Source organism: Cnephaeus nilssonii, assembly GCF_951640355.1.
Source record: "Cnephaeus nilssonii genome assembly, chromosome: 1".
Lineage (NCBI taxonomy): Eukaryota > Metazoa > Chordata > Mammalia > Chiroptera > Vespertilionidae > Cnephaeus > Cnephaeus nilssonii.
In genome coordinates, this window is record NC_137072.1 from 84,314,841 (window position 1) to 84,327,076 (window position 12,236).

Genomic DNA, 12,236 nt, shown 5'->3' on the forward strand with positions numbered 1-12,236 from the left:
ATGACTAATATCCTACCATGTACAAATGAATTATTTAGTAACATTTTTTTTAAATCCTCACCCAAGGATATGTTTTTATTGATTTTAGAGAGAGAAGAAAGGAGAAGGGGGGTGGAGAAACAATGATTGGTTTCCTCTCATACATGCCCCAACTGGGGATCGAACCACTACCTAAGTATGTGCCCTGACTAGGAATCAAACCCACAATCTTTTGGTGTACTGGACGACGGTCCAACCAACTGAGCCAGGGCAGTAACTTTTTTTTAAAGAGAGAGTAGAAGAGGGGAATAGAGGATGAGAAAGAGAGAAAGAGGAGAGAGAAATATCGCCTGATTGGTTGCCTCATGCATATTTCCGATCGGGCCAGGGTTCAAGCCTACAACCCAGGTACATGCTCTTGACTGGGAATCAAACCCTCAGGGTTGTGGGCTGACATCTAACCACTGAACTACACCAGCTAGGGCTGTAACATTTTTTATATTTCTTTTTAGTCACATTATTTATATCTTTGTTTATCTAGATATTTAGTTTGTTGAATGACTCAGTTTATGTAGTTTACTTTTAAAGTTACTGGAATCCTATTATTTATGATACAATCTTACAATCAAAGTATTTAGAATACAATCCAACCAGAAATACCACATTTCTTTCCTTTACAATAGCGTATTGCAAAACATCAAAAGTATCTAACTGGCCGAAGCCGGTTTGGCTCAGTGGATAGAGCGTCGGTCTGCAGACTGAGGGGTCCCAGGTTCGATTCCGGTCAAGGGCATGTACATTGGTTGCGGGCACATCCCCAGTAGGGGGTGTGTAGGAGGCAGCTGGTCGATGTTTCTCTCTCATCAATGTTTCTAGCTCTCTATCCCTCTCCCTTCCTATCTGTAAAAAATCAATAAAATATATTAAAAAAATATATATATATATAACTGTACTTCTCATACTTAAAGTATCATTTAAAATTCACACTAATGACCCTGAGTCAATTTCAGAAAGATCAACCTATGCTCTGAGTGACCTCAATCGTGAAGCAATGACTTACAGTTCAGATGAAGCTCCTGCAGTTGCTCCCTGGGTCCCCTTTCCAATCTGATCCTTCTTCTTACCCTTCTTTCTTCCCCGGTAGTAAGACCGCTCACGCATTGGTAGCCATCTTTCTGGATCTGGAGTCACTTTTGGGTCATAATTCTTAGGCAGTTTTCCTGTGTAACAATTAATTGATGAAGAAATGAGGAATCTGTCCATAATATTTTCAAGGTAGTCATTTAAATATTATGTCCAAGACTTGGAATAAATAACATTAAAACTAAAATAAGTTTATTTGAGAAAGTTTTATTTATATGATTAGGGAAAAGGGCATTATTCCTAAGCATGACACAACATTCAGAAGATATAAAGGAAAAGATTTCAGATGTATCTATATAAAAAAATTAAATTTTCATTTGGTAAAAGATATATTGTAAGAGAAATAATTTTAAAAATGCATATTAAATAACAGAGCAGTTAACATTCTTAATATAGAATAAGTTCTTGATAATCAAGAGGCAAATCATACAAAGAAAAATGGGCATAGTTGTAATTAGAGTAAGCCAGGAGAAATAAGTCATTAATCATGTGAAAAGATACTCAACCTCACTAAAAGAAAAATCTACCAAACTAACAAATATTAAAAGCAGTAATAATACCAGGTGTTGGTGAGACAATGGGAAACACTCAAAAACCACTAGCAGAAGTGTTTACTGGTACAGCCTTTGTCAAGAGCAATTTATTGGCAGTACCAGTCAAAATTTATACTTCTAGAAATTTATCCTGTAGAAATCCATAAGAATATTCTCTGACAGTCTTTAAAATAGCAAACTAACTTAAATGTCCATCGGTAAAAGAATGATGAAATAGACTACAGTATACCCCTACTATAGCAAGCTATACAATGGGTTAAAAAGTGAAGTAAATCCAGATTTAATAACTTGGAAAAAGTCTGCACAATACAGTCTAAAATAGAAGATTAAAAGAAACTATCCTGATATGTTCATATCATCTTTGTAAAACCTCTTATTGACTGACCATGTAAATGTATATGTATGTTCTATATAAAAAAAAGTTAATTACTTCTTGGAGCATGAATTTGGAGTTGGGAATTTTTCTCTTTATGCAATTCTATTACAATAGATGTCTATTACTTTTGTTTATTTTTATTTTACTTTGTTTTTAGAATAATCACATATCAATTGTAAGTTTTAAAATATGCCCATCTGGAAACCACAAAATATAGAAAAAAGTCAAATTGCAGGTTATTGTTATCTGTAGTTAGCACTTGTTCCCTTAAAGTATTACTAATACATAAAACAACACAAAACAATTTCTAAGAACTATAAATAACTAGTAAGACTTGTAATTAAAGATAGTGGATTGAATGCAATCAGCTTCTGCACTATACCAAAACTCCACTAAAATAACAATAAACACGTTAAAAAGAACAATAGGAGAAAACATTATCAATTCAATTTTGGAAGCCGGAGAACAGATGGAGGAGTAGTAATAATCTTAGCAGACTTGGGAAAGCTGAATTCTTAGATGGCAATGGGCAAAATCGAGAAGCAACCTGATTTATACCACAGATTTCCCAAAGATAACCTCAGGAACAGATAACCTCGGATTAGGTGAAGCCAAGCATTGTAATTCTACCCACTCCTGCCACAGATTAAGACAGCTGAAGCCAATCAATGGATGGCACTCCCCTGGATAGTTCAGGGCTGGACATTGACCAATGGTAGCCCAATCAGATTAATGGGAAATATTTGCCAAATGCAAAGGGACCCTCTTTGTTCTGACAGATATGAATGACAAGTATGTGGCCCTATTTCCAAGAAACATCACAAGACTCTAATGGGATTCAGTTTTATGCAAGGCAGAAGAACAAAGAGATACAACTACTGGATCAACCAACTTTGATCTTGATGCTAACATCAATGACAGTTTCAAAAACAACAAATTTTCTTAGACCAGTTTGATGGACTTCTATGATACTTATAGCCAAAAGCACCCTAATGTATCAGGGTTTACTATGAGCCAGACAGTGTTCTAAGAGCTTTACATGCAGTATCTTATTTAATTCTATGAGATGTATACCAGCAACTTCCATTTTACAGATAAAAAACTCAAGCAGGAATGTTAGGTAATCTGTTCAACAGTCACAGCGAAAGAGCAATGTTACTCAAGCAATAATTTGAATTTAGGCAATCAAACTCCAGAGTTGTACTCTTTAATGTAATAAAATTAAATATTAGCTATAGTTAAGACACAACTCAAGTGTTCAAAGATACAAGAAAAGAGGACAATATATTTGAAGGATTTTGTATAGGGCTAAACTCAAGCTTTTATCTTGTAGAAAGAAATCTAAAGACTTTTTTAAAAGCCTTACCCTTCTTTTTTTTCTTCTTCTTTTTCAAATCTCCCTGTCTACAAAGAGAACAAAAATCATTACCATCAACATGATAAAATATAGAGGATTACACATGTGCAAAAGAGTAAGCTGAGTACTTTATTATAAAAGTGTTCAAGATTTGCTAAGTGAGGGCTCACCAAAGTTAATAAATAGACTAGTTGGGATGTTTATTTAGGTTAAATTTATTCAAGCTTCGTACAATGTAATTTATAGGACGGGGTTTAGAAAAGAGAGGTGACAATTGTTTTCAGAAAAGAGATACCATTTACATTGGCACATGCATATTAAACTTTATGTAAAAAGATAAGAAACTTGCACAAGCATCAAAATCTACAATAAGTTACCTCATGTTTGGCAAAATTCAAGAACAGATCATTAAACTCTTTGTGTACAAGTATAATACATGCAAAGAATATCTTTGGTAGGTTATGTAAGATAAGTAACATTGGTTTTGACCTTGGGAGAAGGGCAGAGAGTGATGGAAGGCATTTCATTCTGCAATTTTTTATTTTACAGTTTATATAGGGCTAAATTTGTGAGGTTATTGAATTTTTGTTGTTGTTAATTCTCACCTGAGGATATTTTTTTCATTGATTTTTAGAGAAAGTAGAAAGGAGGGAGGGAGGGAGGGGAGAAACGGGGGAGAAGAAGAGAGAGGGAGGGAGAGGGAGAGAGAGAGAAAAAGAAAGAGAGAGAAACATCAATGTGAGAGAGACACATTGATTGTGTGTGCCTCTGCACGTGCCCCGACCAGGGGTAGGGATTGAACCTGAAATCCAGGTACATTGCTTGACCAGGAATGGAACCCACAATCCTTCAGTGCTCGGGTCGATGCTCTAACAACTGAGCCACACCAGCCAGGGATACTGAATGTTTTAGGTAATAAAATCTTTATTCAAAGTACACTGGCCCCCCTTCCCAACTAAAGGGCACTAAAAAGAGCATAAGAAGTCAAGAAAACACTCAAAATAACTGCTAAGTACTCTGACAGCTACAGTGAAAAACAAAAACACAGTTGAGCCAGTGTGGCTCAGTGGTTGAGGGTCAACCTATGAACCAAGAGGTCAGTTTGATTCCAGGTCAGGGCACATGCCTGGGTTGTGGGCTCGATCCCCAGTAGGGGGCGTGCAGGAGAGAGCTAATCAATGATTCTCTCTCATCATTGATGTTTTCTCTCTCTCCCTCTTCCTTCCTCTGAAATCAATAAAAATATATCCTATATAATAAAAGGCTAATATGCAAATTGACCAAACAGTGGAACGACCAGTTGCTATGATGCGCACTGACCACCAGGGGGCAGACGCTCAACACAGGAGCTGGCCCACAGTGGTCAGTGCACTCCCATAGGGGAAGCACCACTTAGCCAGAAGCCGGGTTCACGGCTGGCGAACACAGTGGTGGTGGCAGAGCCTCTCCCGCCTCCATCGAAGCACTAAGGATGTCCAACTGACAGCTCCTGGACTGCGAGAGGGCACAGGCCAGGCTGAGGGACACCCCCCGCCCCCAGTGCATGAATTTCGTGCACCGGGCCTCTAATACTTTAATAAAAGGAACATATACAAAATATCTCTGGCCCTGACTGGGTGACTCAGTTGGTTGAAGCATCATCCTATACACCAAAAATTTGCAGGTGCAATTACCTGTCAGGACACACTTAGGTAATGGGTCAGGGTACCTACGGGAGGTAACCAATCAATGTTTCTCTCTCACATCAATGTTTCTCTTTCTCCCTCTCCCCCTTCCTCTCTCTCTCTCTAAAATCAATAAATATCTCAAGTGAGCAATTTTTAAAAAGTCATTTTATCAAGTTATTCATTGTGAGTTCTTTTAGGGTACCCTATAGTAAGACAGTGTCTTACGATAGAGCTTCATCTCTCCCTTAGACTATACATTGTCTTCCTACAAATCATACCTCCAATTTCCTAGAGGTTCTCTACCATTTCCTACTTCTTTGCTTTTGCTCACACTGCCTAACTCGTCTGTCTCATTTTCTTCAAGTCAACCCAATCACCTCCTCCATGAAGTGTTTTCTAACCTCCCAGTGTCCCCAGGAAGATCCATCCCCTCTAGTGTACTCCCGAATGCCCTGCACAATAGTAGCACATGCAATCTTTATTACAATTACTGTTTACATATATTTCCCTCTGCTATACTTAAGTTCTTATGAGAGCAAGGACCATGATTTATATCTTGTCAACAACATAGTGTATCTTGAAAAGTAACTAAATGTTTGTATCCAAAAGTTAGCATAAAATAAAAGACATTAATAATGTTTAATGAAAATACTGTGTAGAAACTTAAAAGCTTAAAAGCCCAGCCGGTGTGGCTCACTGGTTTGAGTGTCAACCTATGAACCAGGAGGTCACGGTTCAGTTCCCCGTCAGGGCACATGCCCAGGTTGTGGGCTCAATCCCCAGTAGGGGGTGTGCAAGAGGCAGCTGCCAATGATTCTCATCATCTCTCCCTCTCCCTTCCTCTCTGAAATCAATAAAAATATATATTTTTAAAAACCTCAATGTACATCTTAGTAATTGTACAGGATTAGAAATGAACTGTATGTTCTTACTAATTACCCAACCCTGTTTTGAAAGAGAGGAAAAAATACTGAAAATATTTAAATAGGCATTATTTAAAAATCCCCTTAAGATCTGGCTTAGATTTATTTCATTCTGGAGTTCTTTATAAGGCTTGAAATCAGAATCATATGATAAAATGGAACAATGTCATATCTCTGAGACAATTCCCTATTTAAGTTTTTAAATTCTATTACGATGATAATATTTTTTAATATCAAACACAGAGTTCATAATGAAGTCAATCATATAAAGTTGGTACTAATATTGTTTCAAAGTTACAAAAAAATTAGATTTTGAAAGGTTTTCAAAAAAGGAGAAAATAGTGAAAAATTAAGAAAGCCACAAAACTGAGAAAATGTTTTATCTCTTCAATTCTCTATTCATCCTGAGTCAAAAATAAAATCTTAAACATTTACCATAGGTCTCTGCTTTGAGATGGCAATGTAGAATAAAGAAAAAATTGAAATTTGACTTTATATAAGTTAATGAAGTTGGCTAACCTTTCCTCCAAATCAGCAAAATAAAGATCAGAACTGTGGTTTAGAATTACTAAATGATACACTAAATGTATATTAATAATAGGTTAATAAAGTAGGGCCCATCCAGCCAATGCATAAATAGCATATGTCTGCAAGACTTAGTAAATGAAAGAAAGCAAGTTCAAAAACACTAAGCACAATGGAACCCCACTTCTATAAAAAACAAAAATAATCCAATCTAAGGAAAATATTTCTAATTCACATCTGTGTGTAAATACAAAGAAAAAGATCTGGAAGGATACACACTAAGTTAATACCAGAAGTTAATTCTGGACCAGAGAGGAGGGAGGAAACGAGGACTAAGAGTTGGGCACAGAAAAAAGAAGGGAAAAGAAACAAAGGGGATTTAAACCTTATTCACATGTAATTTTTATAAGTGTATTTTTACTCCTTACATAATTTAAAATCAGCATTAGTAAATGTTAGAATGAAAAACATTACCCTTGCTCCTTTGGTTGACTATCTCCAGCAACTTTTCCACCCTTCTTCCGAATGTACGTAGCACCTGGAGAATTTTCAAGAGCCTCAATATCTACTTTCAGAGACATACTATCTGACGAGGGCAAGTGTTTACTAAGACTGGGATAGAACAGGAGTTCAGGAACACAATGTAAATATATATATACATATGCCTAACAATATATCTATGCCTATAGAGAAACACACTGTCTTTATTTGATGCCCTTTGTCAAAAGCAAAAAACATTCTTAAATCTTTTAGAAAACAACAAATCGGCAAGTCATAAAGTCAATTATCCTATCTAATAAAGAAGGAATATGCTAATTGACTGCCACGCCCTCAAAGATGGCAGCGCCTACAGCCACAAGATGGCGGCGCCCAGTCCCCTCAGCCCTGCCAGGGCGGCAGGCACAGGGCATGGCCAGGCCCGCACCCAGGCGGGTCTGGCCTCTCCGCACGCCTGCCTCTGGAGTCTCCCAGTCCCCTCAGCCCCCCAACCACCCCGAGGTGCAGGCAAGCCTTGGATGGCAGTTGCCCAGCTGCCCAGGGCCACCTGAGGCTCAGATAACCAGAGACGGCTGAGGTTTGTGCCGCCGGCAGTGGCAGCAGCAGAGGTGTGATGGGGGTGTCGCCTTCCCGATTGCCAGGTTGCCTCCCGCCCCTGAGGGCTCCAGGACTGTGAGAGGGGGCAGGCCGGGCTGAGGGACCCTTGCTCCAGTGCATGAATTTTCATGCACCGGGCCTCTAGTATATTATATATTGTGAAAGGAAAACTAAAAAAATGAGTTATCTTCTAATCATCTATTCCTTAACTCAGTGACATACTTCTAGGTCGTGGCCTAATAAAAACTCCATTCCCCAAAACAGCTATCAAGAGTATAAAACACAGACTTGCTCAATGCAAAGGTTTTGACTTATGGCTTCTTAAGATTCACCACCCCACCCACCTCAGTTTTGGGAACACACCCATATTGGAGTAGCACACATGATCCAAACTCAGCCAATCAGGGCACCATTCTCTTATTGTTTGAGATGGGCATGTGACATAAAATAGTTAAATCAAAATGACACTATAGAATCATGTACTAGTATCGAAAAAAAGTACATTTTTTGTGGTTTTGTTTGCTTTTTGTTTATTGTTTTTTTGTTTTGTTTTTTGCTGTTGAACTTGAACATGGAGATCTAAGCTATATGTTAAGAACTTCATTTTTGGTTGTGGATCAAGCTGTACCCCAAGTTGGATCTACCACTGTATTTTTTAGTCATACTGATGACTAAATTCTCATTTTTGTTTTTACTCGTTAGAAGGAGGTTTTGGCCCTAGCCAGTTTGACTCGGTGGATAGAGCATTGGCCTGTGGACTGAAAGGTCCTGCGCTCAATCCCCGTCAAGGGCACATGCCCAGGTTGTGGGCTCAATCCCTAGTGGGGGGCGTGCAGGAGGCAGGAGATCAGTAATTCTCTCATCATTGATGTTTCTATCTCTCTCTCCCTCTCCCTTCCTCTCTGATTAAAAAAATAATAATAATAATAAAAAGAAGGGGGGTTTGTTTGTTGAAATTTACAACAGAAAAAGTCCTAGTCAAACAGGTACTGGAAGAGATCTACTATGCAACTTGAGAGCTGCTTGGAACAATCAAAAGGATACGCTTTTGCTTTCTCAGGATCTACTAGTGAGTAAGCAGAAATAAGCTGTGCCAGGGTATGAATATCTTTTGGATTTTGTCTAAAAGAAGAAATAAAAAAGTTATTCAACAATTTATAAAACTGAAGAAAACATAAACAAGCAAAATAATTCACTCATATCAAATAACAGCAATAAAATCTGGATTTCTACATCTCCACCTTTCAGAGCTTACTTCCATAGCTGTTCTAGGTCACTAATTGCTTCCTTCTTCCGTCCATATTTGAGTTTGAAATTTGCAGCTTCTCTTATCAAGGACAAATGAGCAGGAGATTTGGGCTACAGTTTGAATAAAAGAGAAAGAAAAGTTTTAAGCTAAATATTTAGCAAGTTAAAGAAGTTATATTCATTAGACCTTTAAAATGTGCCTATCCATTAAATTCCTCATCTCAAGTTTTACAGAATGCATGAAAAATCATAAATTTTCACACACAAACAGGGAAAGGAGAAGACAAATTAGTACAGTGATGATTAATGAATTTGGAACACAACTCATCTCGATTTAGATCGTCCACAACTAGAAATAACCCCATAATCAAATATATGTCATCATAATTCTCAAACATTATTTTAATAGTTCCCAGAACACTGGTATCTCTCCACTGCTAACAATGCTAACAGTATAAATGTCACCTAAGTTCGGTATTGTCCATGCAGAAACCCATACTGGAAAAAATAAAGATGTCCCTAATAGATGGAGACATGATATACAATTATCCATGTATAGCTGTCCCTTGAATAACACAGGAGTTAGGGGCACTGACAGTTTAAAATTTGAGTATAACTTTTGACTCCTTAAAAAACTAAACTACTGCCCTGACTGGTTTGGTTCAGTGGATAGAGCATCAGCCTGCGGACTGAAGGGTCCCGGGTTCGATTCCAGTCAAGGGCATGTACCTTGGTTGCGGGCACATCCCCAGTAGGAGGTGTGCAGGAGGCAGCTGATCAATGTTTCTCTCTCATCGATGTTTCTAACTCTCTATCCCTCTCCCTTCCTCTCTGTAAAAAATCAATAAAATATATTTTAAAAAACAACAACAAAAAACACTAAACTACTAATAGCTTACTGCTGACTTGAAGCCTTACCAATAACAGTCTATCCAATATAATAAAAAGGTAATATGCAAATTAACCCTCACGCCATAATGCCGTCACAAGACGGTGGTGTGCACAGCAGGGGTAGGGCTGGCTGCTCCGTGTGCCTGCAGCCACAGTTCCCACGGCCCCACGGGGGTGGGGTGGGGGAGGGAGACCTGGCGGCTGCTCCGCGCGGCCTCCACTGGGGTGACCAGGCCAGCAGGGGAGGGCAGTTGGGGGCGATCGGGCCAGCAGGGGAGTGCAGTTGGGGGTGATCAGGCCGGCAAGGGAGCAGTTAGGTGTCAATCAGGCCAGCAGGGGAGCGGTTAGGGAGTAATCAGGCTGGCAGGCAGGCAGGCAGGTGAGCAGTTAGGAGCCAGCAGTCCCGGATTGTGAGTTGGACATCCCCCGAGAGGTCCCAGATTGGAGAGGGTGCAGGATGGGCTGAGGGACACCCCCCCTTCCCCCCCCTGCACGAATTTCGTGCACCGGGCCTCTAGTTAATACATATTTTGCACATTATATGTATTATATACAGTATTCTTTCAATAAAGCTAGAGAAAAGAAAATGTTAAGACAACCATAAGGAAGAGAATACATTTATAGTACTTATTGAAAAGAAATTCGTATATAAATGGACATGCGCAGTTAAAACCCATGTTGTTCAAGGGTCAACTATATCACTGTTCTACCAATTACTACCATCCATGGGCTCTCTAGCCACTAAATATGAGTTCTCTTATATACAATCATGTACTATTATTCTTATTTCTTGAGGTTACATAAACATAAACATAAACACACACACACACACACACACACACACACACACACACACAGAGGAAAGAGGTTCAGAAAACATAACTGAACAGTTTTTTTCCCATTTTGCAGCCATTTCTTACTTCTAATAACTTTATTTGGATCTGGTATACTTAAAAAATAGGTTGTAATAGTAATATCATTCCATCCTTTAAATAGTGACTTGTAATGTTTCAATTCTCCTAACTTTTTAGTTCAGTAGTGCAGCTTTTTATTTTTATGTAAAAACAAACCCTTATAACATTTTACTCCATTTACTTACCTGATGGTTTTGATACCACTGGATAGCTTGTGTGAAGACCTCAATGGCGCTATCAATATCTTCTTCATGGCTGTACATAGTCACTAATGCAGATACCTACCCAGCCAAAGATATAAATTAGTGAATAAAATTTCCCCTTCTCTCCCAGAATAAGCTTTTTCAAAATGAAAAACATTGAAGAAACAGCAGATAAAGGCTGCTAGGCTCTCTCCACCAGTATCTAATTCATCATAAAAATTACTATATTATGGGGTATAACTAGAAATACCATGAACAGCAGTGCTTTCCAAATACAAAGTTATCTATAAAATATACCTTTCCTCTAAAGCAGTGCCAGTTCACAAAGTTACCAGTCTGCAAGGTAAGTACAGAAGTGGAGAATAAGCACTTAGAAAGTTAGTTCATATAATAAGACACTGCTGGGACATCCAAGTACATGATCAGTAAGGTACACACACACACGTGGCTAAACTCCCATGAGGAGTCACATGAGGCCTGAGCTACATAAAGCCAGTGAAAAGCTTGCCTACTGTGTTCGAGGGATAGCAAGAAGGCCCATGCAGCTGGAGCGGAGTGCAAGGGGAAGAGCAATAGGAGATGAGGACAGGAAGGACAAACAAAAAGCTGAAATTTTGAGAAATATCAATAAAACGGATAAACCTCTGGTGATATTGATCAGAAAAAAAAAGAAAAATAAAGAGAAGATATGAATAACCAATTATCATAAACAAAAGGTTTCACAGATACTAACAGGGTAAACTGGGACAATTTGAACAACCTTTATGCCAATAAAGCCAATAACCTAAATAAAATGAATAAATTTCTTGAAAGATATCAGAAAGTCAGGTTTTAAATATTAGAAACATTTTTTCAACTATATATATTTGATTCTAACATAAAATAACTGTAGCCAAGGCATTAAAATATGAACCTTTAAATACTATTACACATTTTCTGAGTCCCAATTGTAAAAGCTGTGTGAGAGAATACAGGCATGAATAAAACAGTCCTAGTTTAATAAATGCACAGACCACTACTATATAATTAGTCTTTACTTCAAAACAGATGCTTTCACAACTATATTAGTGATCTAAATCTGTGATGCTGGGATAATCAGAGAACTAAAAACTAAATTTATTGGCCTCTATTCCTAAATTACTTTACCTCAAAGAAATCATACTGAGGACAAAATAATTTAGGCTAAGTAATTCCCTATAGGGATCTTCGGTTATTTAAGGTTAGCTCTCAGTGGTAATGTAAGGCCTACCTAAATAGTACCTGGCACATCTGACTAAATAACAGACCAGTGCAAAGCAGAGCACAAAATGAAATTAAATTTATACCAGAAAATTACTGTTACTATTTCTTAAAATATATTT

General features: G+C 38.1%; 1 protein-coding gene across 1 annotated transcript in view; it reads right to left on the minus strand.

Moving 5' to 3' along the window:
- Positions 1 to 12,236, minus strand: part of SRP72 (signal recognition particle 72) — a 33,374-nt gene that overhangs the window by 2,901 nt on the left and 18,237 nt on the right. The window contains exons 13-18 of the mRNA XM_079774616.1: positions 10,858 to 10,953; positions 8,875 to 8,978; positions 8,664 to 8,741; positions 6,999 to 7,136; positions 3,419 to 3,456; positions 1,040 to 1,199 (exon numbers count right to left, since the gene is read on the minus strand). Coding sequence (XP_079630742.1) covers positions 1,040 to 1,199; positions 3,419 to 3,456; positions 6,999 to 7,136; positions 8,664 to 8,741; positions 8,875 to 8,978; positions 10,858 to 10,953 — 614 coding nt within the window. The remainder of the gene's footprint in view (positions 1 to 1,039; positions 1,200 to 3,418; positions 3,457 to 6,998; positions 7,137 to 8,663; positions 8,742 to 8,874; positions 8,979 to 10,857; positions 10,954 to 12,236) is intronic.